Source organism: Melitaea cinxia, chromosome 24 (genome assembly GCF_905220565.1).
Source record: "Melitaea cinxia chromosome 24, ilMelCinx1.1, whole genome shotgun sequence".
In the NCBI taxonomy this organism is placed as follows: Eukaryota; Metazoa; Arthropoda; class Insecta; order Lepidoptera; family Nymphalidae; genus Melitaea; species Melitaea cinxia.
In genome coordinates, this window is record NC_059417.1 from 11,568,045 (window position 1) to 11,590,528 (window position 22,484).

The window sequence follows — 22,484 nt, forward strand, 5'->3', positions numbered from 1 at the left end:
AAACATCGCGTTATCGAAACGATGTTAAGTACGAATTTTAGTATGTTCTAGACGTAAGAAAGAATGTCAGGTACCCACCCAATGTGTAAACATGGGAAAGACAAAACAAAATTCTCATTGAAATAAAATATATAATAAAATTCCCTAATGGACTTGACACTTGTCAATGAATAAATTTAAAGTTTGTACCACAAAAAAAACGAGTGTGCTTTAGGCCACACGACTGAAGTAAAACTTTCGAAACGTAGCTCTCTCTCGTTCTATCTTCACTAACTTATACCCGTGTAGGAGAAGGATCAGAGCTTAGTCTACTACGCTGATCCAATGCGGGTTGGCAGATATATTCCCTACTATGAGTAACGTTCGCTATCAGTTGTACATGATAACAACCGGGACCGACAGCTTAACGTGCTCTCCTAGGCACAGTGGGGAGACCCACAAGGACTGCACAAACACTCAGACCACGGTAAACACCTGTATGGCCAATACAAATGTTTGTCATGTGCGGGGATCGAACCCGCAACCGCCAGCGCAACAGCCACAATCCATGGCTGTGACCGTTGCGCCAACGCGGTCACATTAATCACATATTAATATTATTACCTTAGAAACAAACGATCGTCTTTATTTGTTCAACATAGTTATCTAGTGTGTGTGTACACTTATGTACGCATGTAAGAAGTTATACTTCATTGGTTAGCTAACTTCAGGGTGTCGGTTTTTTCGTGACGGTGTGCGCGCGTCGTATAAATTTAGTTTCATCATTTTTCCCTAACGAGCCTAAAGGAACATAAATACAAAAATATCTTTGTGCACGTGTGTCCTAAGCCCTGTTTTGTAAACAAGTAAATTAATATAAAAAAATCGTCCACAGCTGCACTTTCCTCAACAGAATCTCTGTCACCCCCACTACCTGAAGGCTCCCGCTCCGCGCCTGCACTCCAGCGCTTGCGTCGCTTTCTGTCAGCGCTTCAGCAGTTCGCGTCTGACGTCAGTGCGGATACTGGGGAACGAGTTCGACAATTGATATTCAACCTTGTGGTAAATATTTATTGTAAATGATATATTTTTAAGCCACTTCAAAAAAATAAATGTGTTAAAAAGGATGACTATAATTGTTTGCTCACATACGAAAAAAAACCGACTTCAATTATCGACAAGTAATACAACGATCGTACGTCGATGAAAAAATAGTCAAGTAAATGCGTTGCGTTATCAAAGATCACTCAAAAAGTCAGTCTCAATCAGATTTTAATCCAGTGAAAGTTATACGGCACATCACAACGTAGTCCAACGAAAAAATAGTCAATTAAACACGCAATATTAGACATAACTCGAAAAGTACTTGTTATATCTCAATTAAAGTTAAATGGGACCACATGACACGCACCACCTTTCGATTAAAAAAAATCATCGAAATCGGTCCACCCACTAAAAGTTCTAAGGTAACGTAAAAAAAATACAATCGAATTACGACCTCCTCCATTTTCGGAAGTCGGTCATCTATGTAATATAATGGTTAAAAAAAATTTAGACATTATTATGATTTTAGATATGATTATAATCAGACCGTTCGTCATTAGGCTGGAGTTGTGAATATCGAAGATTTCCAAGTAGGTGTTCAAGAGTGTACAAACTACCCCCTGCGCGCGTCTGTGCCTGGCTTCCTAAGGGCCTTGCTGCCCTTAGCTCAGAGGGACTTACACGCGAGGGCAAGGAGAGCTAAACAGGTACCATTTTTTTACTATGCTTAATTGAACCTAATTTAGTTAAACGAAAAATTAAAAATAAATAAATATACACATTGCAAATATCACGTAATCCTTTAATTAGTCATATAACATTAAGATAAGAGAGTTCGTAAGTGGCTGAAACAATACACTCTTAACATTATTATCATCGTTCAGACATCAACTTCCTCTCTTTCCTTATATTTATTACCTTTCTTCGACCCTAGATTTTGTTTCATGGCGAGTTACTAAATATAAAAGTTAGTAAAAACGAAAATGAACAATAAATGTATGTACCTGACCCTTCTCCTACATGTAGAAAGAGAACTATACCCAACAGACTCAAACAGAAAAAAAGAAAGACATTTATTTGAGACGCATACACTGCTTACAGACATACAACAAACACAATGAAAGCACAAATACAGTAAAAAAAAATAATAATAAAAGACAAAATGAAGTAAAAATGTAACTAAAAATTTAAATAATTAATTTAAAAAATGAAAATTAAAATTTTATCAAATAAAAAATTAAAATAAAAAATATAAAGAAAAGAGTAATAATAAAAAAATAAAAAAGCAACAAATATAGCCCCTCTTTATAAGATTGAACATAAATGTGAAGAAAAGAGTAAAAAAGAATAAAAAAAATAAGATTAAATTAAAAATACAGACTGAATCAATCAAACAATCAATCAAATTGAGATGATTCTGTACCCCTTACAGGATCATATAATATAAACAACTTTTGTCCTCAGACACCTCTCCAGTACATAAGATCACACGAACACCTAATACTGGAATCTGGTGGGGACAGCAGCGATATATTTGCGGCACAGCAGGGAACTGGGAACGAAGCGGCAGTGAAGCGGCGAGCGAGCGATCCGTGAGTAGAAACTTTTAATATATAACAAAAGGTAAACAAACGCACAGTTCGCCTGGTGGTAAGCGGAATCCGTAGCCATTAAGCTTGTGCAACACCAAAAATATCGCGAACTCGTTGATTATCCTACCCGCGACCCTCACCAGGAGCTTTAAATACCTTACTTACAGAAGAAACATTACACTTTTTGGGGCTTTATTTAGCCATGATTTTCTACAGAAGATCATGGCTAAATAAAGGTTAAGGATGCTTTCCCAGTCGGGCTGCACCAAATTTTAAGTAAAATTTTTCCTGCGGCACCTTAATAAAAAAAGTAACACACAAGTACTTATAAAAATTAAAAACCACCACGACCACTTAATTTTATCCTAAATAGTAATTACTTAAAGATAGCCAATATTTACAATTTTTGCTGTCAAAATGCGATTCAATTGCAATAGCTAAGCAAACGATATTGTTCCTTTTGATGGACAATCGGCGAACTGTAATTTTAATTGTTGTAGTGCTAGTTCCAACATAAAAAAATGTAACGAAAATATGATTTAATTATTTAAAGTTATAATGTTTTTGGAAAACCTTTGAATAAAACTATCCTAATACCTAAACAAACGTAGTTAATTACTAACATTCCCATCACCCTACCATACTCTTTCTATATAAATATACTAGTTACAATGAATGATAAAAACGACAATGCAAAACTATTTAAAATAGTTCTAAATTTTTCTAAAACTTAATATATAAACTTTGTATAGCAAGTCGACGAGCGTGTGACTCGTTCTTTGACTAAACGTCAGACATTAATGTTCTACCAATAGCCGACGCGGCGCGTGGAGCGGACAGGTTATTTGCCTCACACCACCTTCCGTCAATCTGTAGAGGCAGCCTTCCTCTGTTAGCTAGTACTCGCTCTGTATATCTATAATATAAAAATGAATCGCTGAATGTGTTGCTAAGCGCAAAACTCGAGAACGGTTGGACCGATTTCACTAATTCTTTTTTTAAAATATTCCTTGAAGTACGAGGATGGTTCTTACGGAGAGAAAAATTCTAAAAAAAAAAAAAATAAATTTCCTGAAAAAGTCTAAAAACAACACTTTTCTATACTCCCATACAAAAGATTTGTGATAATACTTAAAAGTCAATTTGAACTTTAATACCATACGATAAAGTTTGTGTTAGGCGATACGAAGTTCGCCGGGTCAGCTAGTTATACAATAGAATACAATAGAATAAACTTTATTGCACACCACTCGGAAAAAAAATTACATAAAGCAGTTATTTACATACATACATAGTGATAGTAATGTACAAAGGCGGTCTTATCGCTTAGTAGCGATCTCTTCCAAACAACCTTTAGAAATAGGAAAATATGCATTGAAAAGGTAGGTGCAGCAGCGCAATTATCTGTATAATTTGTAAATAAAACATTATGCATGCAAACATGATGCATTTTCCACCTTAAGTAGAGCACTGCTGGAAATATCCTGCTCAAAATCTGGAGCAGTCTAACTGGCCAGCTAAATAATACTGTTTTCAAGCAGTGCTGTGTTCTCGTGGTGAGTAAGGTGCTCCTGGGGTATTGGGGGTAGGGCGACAACGCGCTTGCGATGCTTTTAGTGTTCCAGGTGTCTGTCTATAAGCTACGGTAATCTCTTACCATCAGGTGAGCCGTACGCTTGTTTGCCGACTTAGTTGTATAAAAAAACCCTTAAATGTAATGATATTTTTTAAATTGTCCCATTTGTATATGGTTAGTAAGGTTTAATTTTCAGCTTTCCATCAGAAATATAGCTATTATTACACTGAATCTAACATAATAAATATTTCATTTTGTTTTACTTAACTTACATTTACGTAGAAATCGTTGTTTTTACTTTATATAGGCTTATTATAAAATTAACACTCACAGATGAGTACATTTTTAAAACGAATTTTCATGACGAGATCATGAATGCTACTCTTTGGCAGAAGATAGTTTTTAAAACCAACCGAGGTAATCACACATATTACCAAAATAAATGCTAAGTTTATAGCTTCTAACTAGCATTATCCTCGCATTAAAAGTGGAACACCGCACCAAGACGCCGTCACTCGCACGATACGGGACGTAGTTGACAAATTTTTGCGGTTCAGCATAGAAAGCTTTATGGATTTCGGTCGTGTTGTTTATGTTAAATGTTTTCGTCCTTGCTCTGATTTATATTATTACCAATAAATTGATTTTTAAGCAAGTATTTATATGTAAATGTACTGTATATTTAACTGACTTTTAAAATTGTTAACATACTAATGGGCTAATATAAAATAGCTTGTGTACCTGTGTTAGATGCTGTCTATGCAAAGCCTGTATTTTTAACCGACTTCCAAAAAAGGAGGAGGTTCTCAATTCGACTGTATTTTTTTTTTTAATGTATGTTACGTATGTTATGTATGGACCGATTTCGACAAATTTTCTTTTAATCGAAAGGTGGTATGTGCCAATTGGTCCCATTTAAATTTATTTGAGATCTAACAACTACTTTTCGAGCTATATCTAATAATGCGTTTTTACTTGACGCTTTTTTCGTCGACCTACGTTGTATTATACCGCATAACTTTCTACTGGATGTACCGATTTTGATAATTCTTTTTTTGTTGGAAAGGAGATATTCCAAGTTTAGTACTATGATAAGGAAACCAGGATCTGATGATGGGATCCTAGAGAAATCAAGGGAAACTCTTGAAAATCCGCAATAACTTTTTACTAGGTGTACTTCTTTTGATAATTCTTTTTTTGTTGGAAAGAAGATATCCCTAGTTTAGTACCATGATAAGGAAACCAGGATCTGATGATGGAATCCCAGAGAAATCGAGGGAACTTCTTGAAAATCCGCAATAACTTTTTATTAGGTGTACCGATTTTAATGATTTTTAATTTAATCGAAAGCCGATGTTTATCATGTGGTCACATTTAAATTTCATCGAGATCTGATAACTACTTTTTGAGTAATCTTTGATAATGCGTTGTTACTTGACTATTTTTTCGTCGATCTACGTTGTATTACTCGCCGATGTAATTGAAGTCGGTTTTTTTAACCGACTTCCAAAAAAGGAGGAGGTTCTCAATTCGACTGTATTTTTTTTTTTTTTTTTTATGTATGTGTCATCAGAACTTTTGACAGGGTGGAGCGATTTCGACAAATTTTCTTTTAATCGAAAGGTGGTGTGTGCCAATTGGTCCCATTTAAATTTATTTGAGATCTAACAACTACTTTTCGAGCTATATCTAATAATGCGTTTTTACTTGACGCTTTTTTCGTCGACCTACGTTGTATTATACCGCATAACTTTCTACTGGATGTACCGATTTGAATTATTCTTTTTTTGTTAGAAAGGGGATATACCTAGTTTAGTACCATGATATGGAAACCAGGATCTGATGATGGGATCCCAGAGAAATCGAAGGAAACTCTTGAAAATCCGCAATAACTTTTTACTGGGTGTACCGATTTTGATAATTCTTTTTTTGTTGGAAAGGAGATATCCCTAGTTTGGTGACATGATAAGGAAACCAGGATCTGATGGTGGGATCTTAGAGAAATCGAGGGAAACTCTTAAAAATCCGCAATAACTTTTTACTGGGTGTACCTATTTTAATAATTTTTAATTTAATCGAAAGCTGATGTTTGTCATGTGGTCACATATAAATTTCATTGAGATCTGATAACTACTTTTTGAGTAATCTTTGATAACGCGCAGTTACTTGAGCATTTTGTCGTCGATCTACGTTGTATTACTCGTCGATGTAATTGAAGTCGGTTTTTTTTCGTTTGCGAGCAAACACAATTATTTCCTTAATAAATGTTATAAAAACTTTGTACCCCTTTTTACGAAAATTGCGTGGACGGAGGAATATGAAATTTCGCACTGTTATAATTTATACAAAGAAGCAGTGTAGATGCTAATTTTTAACCGACTTCCAAAAAAGGAGGAGGTTCTCAATTCGACTGTATTTTTTTTTATGTATGTTACATCAGAACTTTTGACCGTGTGGACCGATTTCGACAAATTTCTTTTGATCGAAAGGTGGTGTGTGCCAATTGGTCCCATTTAAATTTATTTGAGATCTAACAACTACTTTTCGAGTTATATCTAATAATGCGTTTTTACTTGACGATTTTTTCGTTACGTTTTACGTTGTATTATACCGCATAACTTTCTACTGGATGTACCGATTTTGATAATTCTTTTTTTGTTGGAAAGTAGATATCCCTAGTTTAGTACCATGATAAGGAAACTAGGATCTGATGGTGGTCTCCCAGAGAAATCGAGGGAAACTCTTGAAAATCCGCAATAACTTTTTACTGGGTGTACCGATTTTGAAAATTCTTTTTTTGTTGGAAAGAAGATATCCCTAGTTTAGTACCATGATAAGGAAACCAGGATCTGATGATGGGATCCCAGAGAAATCGAGGGAAACTCTTGAAAATCCGCAATAACTTTTTACCGGGTGTACAGATTTTAATAATTTTTAATTTAATCGAAAGCTGATGTTTGTCATGTGGTCACATATAAATTTTATTGAGATCTGATGACTACTTTTTGAGTAATCTTTGATAACGCGCGACTATTTTTTCGTCGATCTACGTTGTATTACTCGTCGATGTAATTGAAGTCGGTTTTTTTTAGTTTGCGAGCAAACACTATTATTTTTTAATTATGCATAAAAATATATTAAATCAATAAAAAAATTACACACACTACCATGTATTTGACACACACGTGTCAATCAAATAAGAACAGATTATAGACTAGATTAATAGTCTTTACTGAATGTCAAACATAATAGCTAATAACTAATATACATATAGGTATATGTTCAAACTTATAATTTAAATTAATTATGGTCGAATTGTGGTCGACCACTGGGCGACCACAATTTTGTATTATTATTTATTTCCTGATTTATCTTTCTTTTTATCAGAGACCTATTATACGTACTAATGTATGTAGGTATATATGTGTCTATGTAAGGATATATATTTATACTTGTAAGTAGGTAGTATATTGCAGCTATTTAGGTTTTTCAAGCTGATATTTCTTGCACTGTCTACTATATGACACTCTCTCTCATGACCATTCGTTGACTGGAAGAGATCTCTTCTAGGGACAAGTCTGCCTTTGCCATTAACCATACAATTAATTTAGACGTAACCTGTGGAATCATTAGTCCAAAGTGGCAAACAAAATCTGATGATAAGCAAATAGCGTAGCCTATGGACGAATAACAACGCCAGGAGCAAGCGCGCTGCCAACCCTAACACCCGTTCTCAGCACTGCGTATCCTCAGAACTTTCAGCTACTCACCACAAGAACAACTTAAACTTCACTTAACTTTGTCGTTTATGAACCGATTTGGATAACTCTTTTTTCGTTGGAAAGGAGATATCCCAAGGATGGTACCATGATAAGGAAACCAATATCTGATGATGGAGTCCCAGAGAAATCGAGGGAAACCCTTGAAAATCATAGTGACGACTAGTGCGTTTGTTAATTTTTTTCGTGTACTTACGATGCATTACTTGTCGATGTAATTGAAGTCGGTTTTTTCGTTTGCGAGCAAACACAATTATATCTATATATTCACAATAGAGTCAAAACGTATAAGTAGTTATTTCATAGTCTAATTATCTGCCTTCCATAAGTCTCGCCCGCGGTTTTGTTTAGACCTGAGTTACGGCATAATTTGGCAGGGTTCGCTAATGGGCATTCGTTAGCATGTGCGCAGAATGAGCGCTGAGTTATGAAAGGGTTCGCTTCTGGCGCGGAATTTGAAATTATAGCGATATTTATGTATACGGCGTTGACTCTTTTGATATAATATCTATTGCTATATATTTGGGCATTAAAGCCATAAAAATCCATTATACTCATTTAATTAGGTACTAGATAGTCATGAATTGAAATACAGTCTAGCAAGAATGAGTTTTCGAGAGCTATTTTTCTTTTACTACTAAAACCTAAGAAATACGGCACTGATTATGAGCAGTGTTATTGAGCTGTGGTCTTCTGTTACGCTCAGCAATTTTTCCAGTCGGCCTGTACCAGATTTTGAGTTGGATATTTCCTGCTGTGCATTACCTCAAAAAATCTTAGTAAGATTTAAGGTTTGGCATCTTACTGATGTTTGCATATGAACGTCTATAAAGTTTATCTATATAAGGAACTGATGCATGCATGCAACAGTCAATTACGATGCTTAGCGATTTACAACGAAGTCTTTTTCTCAACTGTTAAGAAAATCTTTTAACCAACTAGATTACAATCTACTAATTTTCCAATGGAACATGGCGGATAAAACTCGTACCCATCAATGAGAAAGACATGACATTATCAGAATATTTGCCTTTTTCTAATGTTGGACCTGTCAGGTATTAAATTTACTTGAACGCAACAATTCAACAATAATCAATTCACTTTAGTTATACATTATTTCAAGTCGCGAATAAATTACTAAAAATACTTTTATGATAATTACAAATTGTGTAGTACTATGAGCGGACTTGTGCTTAATTACCCATTTTTTTAAAGAACCCAATTAATATTTTCTAGTGTTGAAAAAAAAACTAATGGGCAAAGTAAAGGGTATGGGTTAGTGTTATGGAAACCCTTAATTATCGTGCAGGAGATTACGAAGTTTAAAGTGTGCGGGCAGTGCTTGATGTTACGTTATAATTGCTATTTAATGGCGATGTTGCCATGTGGCGACGTATCACTCGAAACTTACGAGTAGTTTGCGAAAGTTGTACACTGAACACGTTTCTGTACCGTAGTGGCGTTCGTATTTATATTATTAGTTTAACGCGAATTTGATTGCAATTACCATAACTAAGCCTACATGATAAAGTATGTACGCTATGCTACGCTTCAGCCTGTAATATCCCACTACTGGGCATAGGCCTCTTTCCCATGTAGAAGGATAAGAGCTTAATCCACCACGCTAGTCCAAAGCAGGTTCGCGGATATATTCCCTACTATGAGTGACGATCGCTATCAGGTGTAGATGATAACAACCGGGACCGACAATTCAACGTGCTCTCCGAGGCACGGTGGGGAGACCTACAAGAAATGCACAAACACCCAGACCACGGCAAACATCTATATGGCCAATACAAATGTTTGTCATGTGCGGGGATCGAACCCGCAACCGCCAGCGCAATAGCCACAAACCAGTGCTGTGACCGTTTCGCCAACGCGGCGTCTTGATGTAAACTCCGTACAAATTGTATCAAAAATCTCTCGCTTACAAAACCAGATCTGGGGGCACGGTAGGTATCCATACTGTCCCGCGACGGGGCCAAAATGAAGAGGCAGGAGGCAGCATCGCCAGCAGCAGTAGTCCACCTCACCCGCAGTTGTCATCTACAACATCGGCCGGTAGTAAAGAAACGGCCAAACCACATATTTTCACTAAGGTGTAGAGTTTGTGAAGTTAGGGCTTGTAGAGTTAGGGCGTGTAGAGTTAGAAGCTTGGCTCTACATGAGATCTGATAACTTTTTGACAGTGCGAGCCATATGATCTCGTCTTGGCAACATTTTGCATGACAATGTTTTTGGTGGGATATTATTAAAACGGCCGCTAAGCAATTAATTAACAAGACAGCTTTCACAATAGTTCCATTTAATTTACAAACAAAACTAAGAATTATCCCAAAGTTCATATCGGTAAACCGCTTTTTCAAACAACAATGGGTCGTATATCCGCTAAACCACGGCATTGTTTTAAACTTTCGGTAATTAATTGAACGCGGTCCAAAAAGCCGCGTATAGATTACGATCTTTCAAATGCAATCGACTACAATGCGTGCGTATTGGCGGAGTTCCATGCTGCGGTTCAAGTTACGGGCGGGTGTCTGTGCATAATAAACGTTTTGGCAACTTTGTTAAATATATATTAACTTAATTGAGTTTTCTACTATACTTGAACTTGATTAATTTATTCACTAAACATTTTTTTTGAAACAAACTGTAAGTGTGCCTGCCCCACGGAGTCGCTGACGGTCGCGAATATTCATAATATAAAATTCATTTTACGAAGTTTCGCTGGAGAAGAAATATTTGACCGAATTTGTACCTGGCTCGCTGACCACTAGTGTTGCAGACGTTTATAGGCAGCTATAGGTTCTCTATTGTATAATTTATGTGTTACATCAAAACTGGGTCTATGGATTATGATAAATCCTTTTTTGTTCAAAACCACTACGGCTTTTATTTGGTCCAATTTATATAATAAATGCCGAGACGTGGACACTGACGAAGGGACTGGTCCACAAATTTAAAGTCGCTCAACGTGCAATGGAACGGGCTATGCTTGGGGTTTCTCTCAAAGATAGGATTAGTAATGAGACTATCCGCGAGAGAACGAAAGTAACCGACACAGCCCACAGAATTAGCAAGTTTAAGTGGCAGTGGGCTGGTCATCTGTGTCACAGGACCGATAGCCGTTGGAGTAGACGGGTCCTGGAGTGGAGACCGCGTCTTGGCAAACGCAGTGTGGGACGTCCTCCTGCCCGTTGGACCGACGATCTACGTAAGATTGCCGCTGTAGGCTGGATGAGGATTGCGGAAAACCGGGATGTCTGGCGTGAACTTGGGGAGGCCTATGTCCAGCAGTGGACTGCCATAGGCTGAAGTGATGATGATGAGTGATATAATAACGCGTATTTAGTACTACTTGACGATGTAAATTTGATGTAGTTTTGCTAGTTTAAGGACATATACAATTTTTGAATGTAGTAACCGAGCCACGAAGCAGAATCGCTGTAATCTCTTCTCTTCCACCGCACAAGTACACAACACGCTAGTTTATGCAATCGGTAATAAATAATAATCGGAACAAGAGGCTGCCGTTTGTGAGATACCAATATTTAATATTCTAATACTCGGGATTTAATTATAACGTGCACTGCTTTTAGTTCTATCAGAGACGATGGTAATTTAGTTCGAGATAATTTCCTTCTTTAATCTTTTAGTTATGAATAAGATATAATATTAGTCTAGTTATTTTGCTTTGATATAAAAGACTTTGTTTTGGTGTTTGTTGATTTAATTATTGTATTAAAAGGAAAACTGAGTGGATTATATTTTATATGTGTTTATAAGACGATTCTAAAAACGGAATTTTAAAAATTTTCGAAGTATAGTTTCTTTAAGTACGCTTGACTTTGGGAGTAAGCTGGTGGATGCGTGACGAGAACGTAATGAAAAGTGTAATCGGATGAGGCGAACGCAAGTTGAGAGAGAGAGAGAGATAAATTAATGAAGATAGAAATTCGTATATTCATCATTCCAGCCTATTGCAGTCCACTGCTGGACATAGGCCTCCACAAGTTCGCGCCGAAAATGCGTGAACTCATGTGTGTTGCCCATAGTCACCACGCTGGGCAGACGGGTTGGTGACCGCAGGGCCGGCTTTGTTGCACCTCAGACGCTGCTGCCCCTCTTCGGGCTTTGTGTTTCAAAGCGAGCGGTTAGATGGTTATCCCGCCATCGGTCGGCTTCTTAAGTTCCAAGGTGGTAGTGGAACCTTGTTATCCCTTAGTCACCTCTTACGACACCCACGGGAAGAGAGGGGGTGGCTATATTCTTTGGCGCCGTAGCCACACAGCACGTTTCGTATATTACTGTAGGGGAAACTAAAGAATTTTCACTTCAGTCGTGAGGTCTAAATCACACTCGTTTTTTATAAATCGCGCTGGTTCTCTGAATTTAAATGTCTACAAGTGTCCTATTATTGAGCAATTTCTTCCCATGTAGAGAAGAATTGGAGCTTAAAAGGTAACACTGCTTTACAGCAGGTCGCAAGAAAACCCCAACCGTAACTAATGATCGGGTGTTTGTGATAACAACCTTGGACTGACCGTGATAACAACCGGGAAAACATTTGGTACAAATTCTGCAACGTTAAATCCGACAAAGTTTTTGTTATATTTGTTTTATACGACTAATTAGGCAAAAACGGGTATTTCCTGTTGTCCTGCAACACCAGAAGTATGGCAAGAGCGTTGTCGGCCCTATCCTCGACCTTCCCGGGAGCTTTGGCCCCCTAACCCACCACAGGAGCACAACACCGCTTGAGAGCAATATTATTTAGCTGTGATCTTCCGGCTCCAGATTTAGAGCAGGATATGTCCCGCTGTACCTTATCTCAATATATATGTATTACAATAAAACATTAAAACATCTATTTCAGTTAAATATATTTGTTGATAAAGTTGATATGACTATTGTTATAATGTATTCAATGATCTTCTGTCGTCTCTTATATCATCATATAGCGAAATTTTCATATTTTTATTAAAATTGTTCAGCAATATGTATATAATTTTCTGATAAAGGCTTTGTTTAGATTCCTTAAAACTTCTATTATGAATCCGATTGTTTATTGAAAAGTTCGAGAACAAATGAGATAATGGGTTCGAGGTCCGTGCGGAGGAGTCTAATAAACTTTTTACTTCTATTGTTTTGTCATTGACTACTTTTTATGCTTAGCATAATCATTGTAAGCATTGAACCTAAATATTTTTTGTCTTTTATTGTCTATTGTTATTGAATTTTAGAATTCTAATTAATAATACTAATATAGACAAATATAGAAAATATACAGAACAAAATGTACATTATAAGGTATTTATTTATTTATTATCTTAGTACTTTTATCATAGTAATACATCGGTCATTCCACGTTAAATCATGACTGCCAAGTGGTAGCGATAATCGTGCAATTGTTGCTGATAAATCGTTCGTTGTATTAATAAAAACAATAGTTCTATAAAACGTTATCAATTGAAGTAAAAATAATATAATATTTACCGCTTACAATTAGGTAATAATTACCGCCAAGAAATAATTGCGTTTGAAACACAATTTAAACGAACTTTCTTTGTACTTTCGTTATAAGAATTTAGAAGATTTTTGCAAGTGTTTTAATACAAGCTAGAAAAGGTCCATAGGCTATAATAAATACTAATTGTTTCAGTTTTTACGAAGCCCAAACAAACGGCTCTCACGACGACTACCCTCCACACGCAAAGCGACCAAGCCTTTTCAACCCGTCTCCGTTCTACCCACTACCCAGCAACGCGAGCTTGTTCGACTATCACTCTTACCATAGCTATCATAACGCACAAGAAACAGGCTTCGAGAGGCGAGACGGTAAGTGGCAAAATTTTAGCTTACCTTAACACATAATAGGTGGCGCTGTAAGATACTTTTAAGTTTCATCATCTCAAATGGCGGTATTTGAATATCTGTGTTTCAAACATAATTATTAAAATTGAATGATCCATTGTCAATTATTCGAAGCCATTAATTACTATTACTAAATCAGTTTTATTACTTATTTACTATTATAAACTACATAAGATAAGTAAGTATAATTTTTTACTTTACTCAAGTTCACAAAAATGTCACGTTACCGTTAGGAACTAGATAATATTAATAATTATTTATGTATTATACAGCATAGTAATATTGTATTCACAATTAGGTATCTTACGGCAACCCATTTTTTAACCGACTTCCAAAAAAAGGAAGAGGTTTAATAAAACACTTTTTTCGGATTTTATCGCGGTTTATTGTTAACTTTTGATTCCCGACGTTTCGGATACTTTACAGCAACCATGGTCACGGGAGGACTGAGGTGTCAGACGTCCCAACGTTACAAAGTTATTCGAAACTACCCGACATACATCAATATCTTATATAGTCCTATCTACGCAGAATGTGCTAATTGAGTCTTTAATCTGTGGTGAATTATGCTTGGTTTTTGATTTAATTATATTAATAATGGGGTCCCAAGCAGGTGGTAATTGCCAGCCATCTTCTCTATTGAAATTTGGATGTTTTTTAATTTCAATAGCCTCACGGATCATCCTTGGTTGGAATCGGTGTTCTTTTGCGAGGATCTGTGGTTTATCGAATCTAATATAATGGCTAGCTGTGTCTAGACTGTGTTCACAGATTGCAGACTTAGTATAGCGACGATGTTTTAAGTCAGCTATATGTTCCTTAACGCGAGTTTTGATCGATCGTTTTGTTTGTCCTATATAAGAGAGACCACAGTCACAATCAAGCTTGTATACTCCTGCATCTTGTAAGGGTATATGACACTTGACAGATGGTAAAAATTGACTTATCGTTTTTGGCGGCTTGAAAAAAGTTTTTATAGAAGCTCGCTTTAAGATGAAGCCAATCTTGTCAGTGACCCCTTTCATAAAAGGTAGCACAGCAGGTACTCGTTCGACGGTGGCTGGTTTCACACGTTCACTGCGATGAGGACGCGGTACCCGAAGCTTGTTGTCTCGCAGTACTTGCTTGACATGTTGAAGTTCGGTCTCCAGGTGTCGCTCATCGCAGATCCCTCGTGCTCTCTGAAACAAAGATTTACCCACGGTAGCTAACTGTGTAGGATGATGGTGTGATTCGCCGTTTAAGTACCTATCCGTATGGGTATGCTTTCTATACACTGTATGGCTTAAGGTATTGTTGGGATTACGGATGACTAATACATCTAAGAAAGCTTAGATCTTAACGGATAGGTACTTAAACGGCGAATCACACCATCATCCTACACAGTGACAGTACAGTACAGTACATCCTGACAAGATTGGCTTCATCTTAAAGCGAGCTTCTATAAAAAGTTTTTTCAAGCCGCCAAAAACGATAAGTCAATTTTTACCATCTGTCAAGTGTCATATACCCTTACAAGATGCAGGAGTATACAAGCTTGATTGTGACTGTGGTCTCTCTTATATAGGACAAACAAAACGATCGATCAAAACTCGCGTTAAGGAACATATAGCTGACTTAAAACATCGTCGCTATACTAAGTCTGCAATCTGTGAACACAGTCTAGACACAGCTAGCCATTATATTAGATTCGATAAACCACAGATCCTCGCAAAAGAACACCGATTCCAACCAAGGATGATCCGTGAGGCTATTGAAATTAAAAAACATCCAAATTTCAATAGAGAAGATGGCTGGCAATTACCACCTGCTTGGGACCCCATTATTAATATAATTAAATCAAAAACCAAGCATAATTCACCACAGATTAAAGACTCGATTAGCACATTCTGCGTAGATAGGACTATATAAGATATTGATGTATGTCGGGTAGTTTCGAATAACTTTGTAACGTTGGGACGTCTGACACCTCAGTCCTCCCGTGACCATGGTTGCTGTAAAGTATCCGAAACGTCGGGAATCAAAAGTTAACAATAAACCGCAATAAAATCCGAAAAAAGTGTTTTATTAAATGAGTAAAATTCGCGTAAACATTAGAAAACAATAAGGAAGAGGTTCTCAATTCGACTGTATTTTTTTTGTATGTTACATCAGAACTTTTGACCGGGTAGACCGATTTCGACAATTTTTTTTTTAATAGAAGGGTGGTGTGTGTCAATTGGTCCCATTTAAATTTATTTGAGATGTAATAACTACTTTTCGAGTTATATCTAATAATGCGTTTTTACTTGACGCTTTTTTCGTCGACCTACTTTGTATTATACCGCATAACTTTCTACTGGATGTACCGATTTTAATATTTCTTTTTTTGTTGGAATGGAGATATCCCTAGTTTGATACCATGATAAGGAAACCAGGATCTGATGATGGAATCTCAGAGAAATCGAGGGAAACTCTCGAAAATCCGCAATATCTTTTTACTGGGTGTACTGATTTTGATAATTTTTAATTTAATCGAAAGCTGATGTTTATCATGTGCTCACATATAAATTTTATCGAGATCTGATAACTATTTTTTAAAAAATCGTAAAAAATGTATTACTCGTCGATGTAATTGAAGTCGGTTTTTTTTCGTTTGCGAGCAAACACAATTATTAAAACATTACGACTACAAAATTTTAATAAAGTTTCGTATTATATGTAATTCAAAGCCAGCAGTTGGATGGTTATCCCGCCATCGGTCGGGATAACCATCCAACTGCTGGCTTTGAAATACACAGGCCGAAGACGGGCAGCAGCGTCTTCGGTGCGACAAAGCCAGTACTGCGGTCACCAACCCGCCTGCCCAGCGTGGTGACTATGGGCAAAACACATGAGTTCACGTTATTTTTGGCGTAAACTTGTGGAGGCCTATGTCCAGCAGTGGACTGTATAGGCTGTAATGATGATTATATGTAATTGGTAAGGCATGCAAAACCACAGGTTTTAATGACTTAAGTCTATGATTTATTGTTTATTACATATTGAAAATCTTATGGCGGGTAGTCGCATAGGTAACAATTCTAAGACTGCCCAAAAATATAGATAGATATTAGTCGCTTCAGCCTGTAATATCCCAGTACTGGGCATAGGCCTCTTTCCCCATGTAGGAGAAGGATCAGAGCTTAATCCACCACGCTGCTCCAATGCGGGTTAGCGGATATATTCTCTACTATGAGTAACGATCGCTATCAGGTGTACTTGATGACAACCGGGACCGACGGCTTAACGTGCCCTCCGAGGCACGGTAGGGAGAATCACAAGGACTGCACAAACATCCAGACCAAGGCAAACACCTGTATGGCCAATACAAATATTTGTCGTGTGCGGGGGTCGAACCCCCAAACACCACCGCAACAGGTCACAATCCATAGCTGTGACCGTTGCGCTAACGATTAGTCAATCAATAAAAATTATGAGCGCACACAAATAAAAGTAGCTCACGGAACTTCGTATATCTTAGGACATCAACAACGAAATATATTGTCCAGGTGGTATCACAGTACGTGACGTGTCATCCATGAACGCGCCCTTCACAGAACCTCGTCCAGCTGGTCTGCTGAAGAGCGATGATGAGTGGAAGAACATAAACACGATGCTCAACTGCATCTTGAGCATGGTGGAGAAGACCAAGCGAGCGCTAGCTATATTACAGCAGAGAGGTTTGCTTGCTATTTGAATATCTATGACGTTTAAAACAAGAGCATAGTTAGTTTACTTCCTATTTTACTGGCTTAGATATTTCTGATCTGATATCGATGCATAATAACAAGACTTAAGTTTGTTTCCCTGTGGAAAAAAATCTCATAAAACCTCATAAAAGATGGACAAATGCTTCTTCTTGCTCAATCTTATACCGAGTTGTGAGATCTATGAGAATTTGGTCTGCATTTGTCCATGTTTTATGAGGTTTTATGTTTTTTTTCATATGGTTCATCTTTGACTGCATGTTTGATGTATGTCGGTACCCAACAAATTAAAAAATTAAATTATATGATACATTTTTCTTTTTCACAAACAAATCTTTTATCTGTCAGGTATTTGTGTTTTTAATCTGTGAACCCAAAAGTAATTTATTTGTTAAGGTGACCTCTCTATCTTATTCACAAAATATCTCATATTCTATCAAAACATTTTTTGGGAGAAAGAAAAACGAAAAAATAGCCATTTATCAGTAACCGCTGAAACAAACCTTTAAATATTATTAATTTATTTATCAGGTATAGAACCAACAGAGAGTAATGATATAAAAAGGGCAGCGAGTGAAATAATGGCATCAGCGGTGCGGCAGACTGAAGAGAGAGTCGCTGAGGTCAGGAGAAGAGCTGAAGATGCCGTCAACCAGGTAATACAAGAGCCTTAATGAAGAAAAACTAGCTATTTTCAAAATATATTTTATTATGTCACCGTACGTTACAAAATGATATTACAGACTTATAAACATAGATAATCTCAACTTGTACCTATTTATAAATGAATGTCACCAGCGTTTGCCGGCTTGATTCCAGCTCGGTTTCCGGCCTGTCTATCTTTTTTTGGGTCTCCCCACCATGCCTCCAAGAGTGAACTTAGTAACGTTGTATTTCATACAATATATAACCAATTTTGTATTAAAACACACGCTCAATTTTTTGTTAAAAGCGAAGTCTCCTCTCGGTTCTTCTGAGCAGAATCTAGATATATTCCGAATCACTGGTAGCTCCACTCTTAAAAAAATAAGTATAATTTTAATTTGTAGAATGACGATTCGAAGGTGCTTTTGAGGCCTATTTGCATAAAGCTATTTTGTTTTTGATGATTTTGACATTGTACGTTAAGCTGTCTGTCCCAGTTAATATCACAGACACTTGATGGCAATCATTATTCCTACACATATGCACCAACTTACAGTGAGGTGAGTGGTATCCACCACAAACTATAAACTCCAATACCTCTTTTACACGGAAAAAGAGGACTTTGCCCAGCAGTGAGGTGTGAATTAATAAAGAAGTGCTTTTGTCACATTAGGTCTCGCTATTTTGCTGTAAATGACAATACAAACTTGTCTTACAAGATCGATGTGCTGATCACTACACGCTACGAATTCGTAGCTATGACGCTGCTATGATGCTGCTACAGACCTCACGCAATGTTTTTGGCAATGGCTGCCATGATTTTTGCCATGTACTTGTAGCTTGGAGCAATAATTTTTTAGAGTAAAGTCATCGTTTGTCCGCAAAAAAATGTTTGTTGTATTTATGGTCCAAGATCCCAAATGCTTAGATCTTATTTGTTGATGGACAAAATGCATATAATAGAGTAAAAAAGGCAGCTTAATAATATATTTGGACACTTCAAATATCAAAACACAATTTTGTACCAATTTTATTATTAATTAATAAAATCCCGCAGCCCTACCATACACAACAAGACAAAGTAAATGTTTTCTAATTTTTTTAGCGAATTTAATTCATTATAATGAAATAACTTTTTCTGATTATATCGCCTTTACTGGAGCACAGCAACCATGGTTACGGGAGTTCTCCTGTAAAGTATCCGAAACGGGCATTTTTTTATTATATCACTAGCTCGGCAAACAAGCGTGCGGCTCACATGGTAAGAGATTACCGTAGCTTATAGACAACACCGCCTGCAACACCAGAAGCATCGCAAGCGCGTTGCCGACCCAATCCCCAATCCCTCCAGGAGCTCTGGTCACCTTATTCATCAACAGGAACACAATACTGCTTGAAAACAGTATTATTTAGTTGTGGTCTTCTGTAACGTCGAGGTACTACCCCAGTCGGGCTGCTCCATATTTTGAGCAGGAAATTCCTGCTGTGCCCTACCTCAGTTATATGTGATGGTGTGGCAGGTGAAGCGGCAGGCGCTGCTGGAGCTGCAGCGCGCGGTGTGCGCGGCGGAGGGCAAGGCGCTGGAGCTGGCGGCCGAGCGCGCCCGCCCCGAGCGCCGCCCCGAGCCGCCCGACCTCAGCCCCGGCGCCGCGCCGCCCACCAACGTACCCACACTCTCTTTTTTTTTAAATTTATTTATCAAATAAACAATATTGTACATATTTAATATAGCATTAAAAACCACGCAGGCTTATGACAATGCCAATAACCAATGAAATAAATATATATAAAATAATTACATAATTATCCACCCTCCTATTAGAAGCAAGCTGGCAAACTCAAATAAAAAGATGCACACCACTAAATATGTCAAGTCACAATAGTATCAAGAAAGTAATTTTTAAATTTATTTTTTAAGTTAATTGGTGTAATACTTTCAATCAATTTTGATGGTAAGTCATTTATTAGTCTAGGCACTAAATAAGCGGTAGTTCGCTCACTACATCACTCTTACTACATCCTACTAATATTATAGAATCATACATTCTTTATATCTTAATTTTTTAAATCCTTCAACAAAGAGAGGTTTGGAGGATTTTTTATGTGTCGCATGTCCTTTTACTGGGTGCACCGATTTTTTTTTAATAATAAGTTGGTGCTTCTCTTGTGGTCCTATTTAAGTTTGAACGCGTGTGATCTAATGAGTGTTTTTTTAATTTATCTTAATATAAAAGTCGTGTTTTTGTTTGTATGAGAACAAACATTTATTTTGATTTGTCAAGGCCTGCAATAAGCTTACTCACTTTTGACCATTGAACCCACTGAATTTTGTTCGAAAGACGTTTGCAGTACCAGAAACATCGAAAGCTCGTCACGTATCCTACCGCCAGCGTTTTTATTTTTATACAACTATATCTGCAAACAAGCGTACGACTCACACGATGGTAAGCGATTACCGTAGCTTATAGACGCCTGCAATAATGCCGCTCGAAAGCAGTATTCCTTAGCTGTGACCTTCTGTAAGTCGAAGTACCCCAATCGGGCTAGTCCAGATTTTGAGTAGAAAATTTCCTGCTGTACCACACCTCATTTACTGTTCAGCGTAATGTTCAACTTTGTATAATTTGAATAGAGGAATAAAGTTAAAAGTAGTTTACATTTCGAATGGAAAATAAATGTACAATAATTAAACAAAATGTGTATTGTTTGTGCAGTGCTGCTGGAACTGCGGTCGCAAGGCGCAGGAGACGTGCTCGGGCTGCAACGCGGCGCGCTACTGCGGAGCCTTCTGCCAGCACAAGGACTGGGAGAACCATCACCAGGTCCATTTCATTTGACTAGCTTTCATTGACTAGCCCGTTGGCGCAGTTTGTAGTGACCCTGCTTTCTGCTCCGAGGGTTGTGGGTTCGATTCCCACCCCGAGTCTGGGTGTAATATAAATATTTATTTATATATGTATTATTTATAAGTATGTTTATCGAAAAAAAAAAATGTAGCTATATATATACCAGTCGGCTGTTACCTATAACACAAGCATTAAGTTGCTTACTTTAGGAACAGACGACCGTGTGTGTATTGTGTAGATATTTATATATTTATATTATATATTTTAAATTAGTACAACAATTTTAAGGATTTCATACCCATACTGTAAAATCGCTACCATAGGTCCCTTTAACGGCAATGTTTTCTGAATTTTAAACTGTTACAACTTTTTGACAGAGTTCACATAACATAAAAAAATCAATAATATAGAAAAAATCTTCACGCCTAGTAACCACAAAATCTCGTGATAGTAAGGTAGCTTTACCGAAACTTTTCAGATCGAAATTGGGTAGTCAGAGAATATTTGTAATGCAAAATTGACAATGTGTAATTGTGAATGTCGCTACATAGTTACACATATTCGTATCATTAAAATTTCTGGGATTCAAAATTTCAAAAGAAATTAATGTAAAGAATGATTTTTTTATAATTTCATTAAATATCTTTACAGGTATGCAGCGGTCGTGATCAAAAACCGACAGCATTACTCCGCACCTCCCCTCCAACAACGACTACCCTATCAAAAACCCCCCGCGCTACAACGCCCATCACCACTCAAACCATCCCTACTACAACCGACAATCGATTATCCCTCACAACCCTCAACTCAGCGGAGAGGTTACTCACAACCAATCAAGACAGAAACCTGACGTCCAACTCGGAGAGAATCGCCCTAGCAACGCTATCGTCAGCTCAGGGACTGATCGGGGCGATAGGGGGGAAAAAATGACGCATCAATAGGGATTTTTTGGGGAACTCGATTAAATTCCCTAGGAAGATACGGCGGTAAATAATAAATAATTGTAGGGTCGGATTTAGGTTAGGTTAGGACCAGATATCTTCAGACTGCAAATTGATCTGGATAGTATAAATCTTTGAACATTAATATTTAACTTCAATTACTTTTTAATAATAAAAAAAAAATTGTTTCTAACGCCCCTGAACTATTAAATCCGGCTCTGATTTTAACAATTATTTGTGATGAGTTGTGAAGTTTAAACTTGTATAGTATTAAATGTTTCTTTCATCAAATCATCAATCTCTTCATCAAAATGTATAATATATAAAACCCAAAACATATGATGAAACAGTATTAAAAAGGTATTTTAATAACATAACATAACAGTATTTAAAATAAAATAAAACATAGAAATAGCAAAAAATAATTTCATAATACTAAAAGATCATTTTAAAGATTGAGATATGTATTTTTTTTTGTAA

The 22,484-nt window shown here is 36.9% G+C and overlaps 1 protein-coding gene across 1 annotated transcript in view; it reads left to right on the forward strand.

The window, feature by feature from the left end:
* Window positions 1-22,085, forward strand: part of LOC123665586 (protein CBFA2T1) — a 36,771-nt gene extending 14,686 nt beyond the window's left edge. The window contains exons 3-11 of the mRNA XM_045599871.1: window positions 875-1,041; window positions 1,584-1,730; window positions 2,488-2,615; window positions 13,633-13,808; window positions 17,375-17,545; window positions 18,104-18,228; window positions 19,738-19,881; window positions 20,932-21,039; window positions 21,715-22,085. Coding sequence (XP_045455827.1) covers window positions 875-1,041; window positions 1,584-1,730; window positions 2,488-2,615; window positions 13,633-13,808; window positions 17,375-17,545; window positions 18,104-18,228; window positions 19,738-19,881; window positions 20,932-21,039; window positions 21,715-21,993 — 1,445 coding nt within the window. The 3' untranslated portion in view covers window positions 21,994-22,085. The remainder of the gene's footprint in view (window positions 1-874; window positions 1,042-1,583; window positions 1,731-2,487; window positions 2,616-13,632; window positions 13,809-17,374; window positions 17,546-18,103; window positions 18,229-19,737; window positions 19,882-20,931; window positions 21,040-21,714) is intronic.
* The last annotated feature ends 399 nt before the right edge of the window (window positions 22,086-22,484 follow it).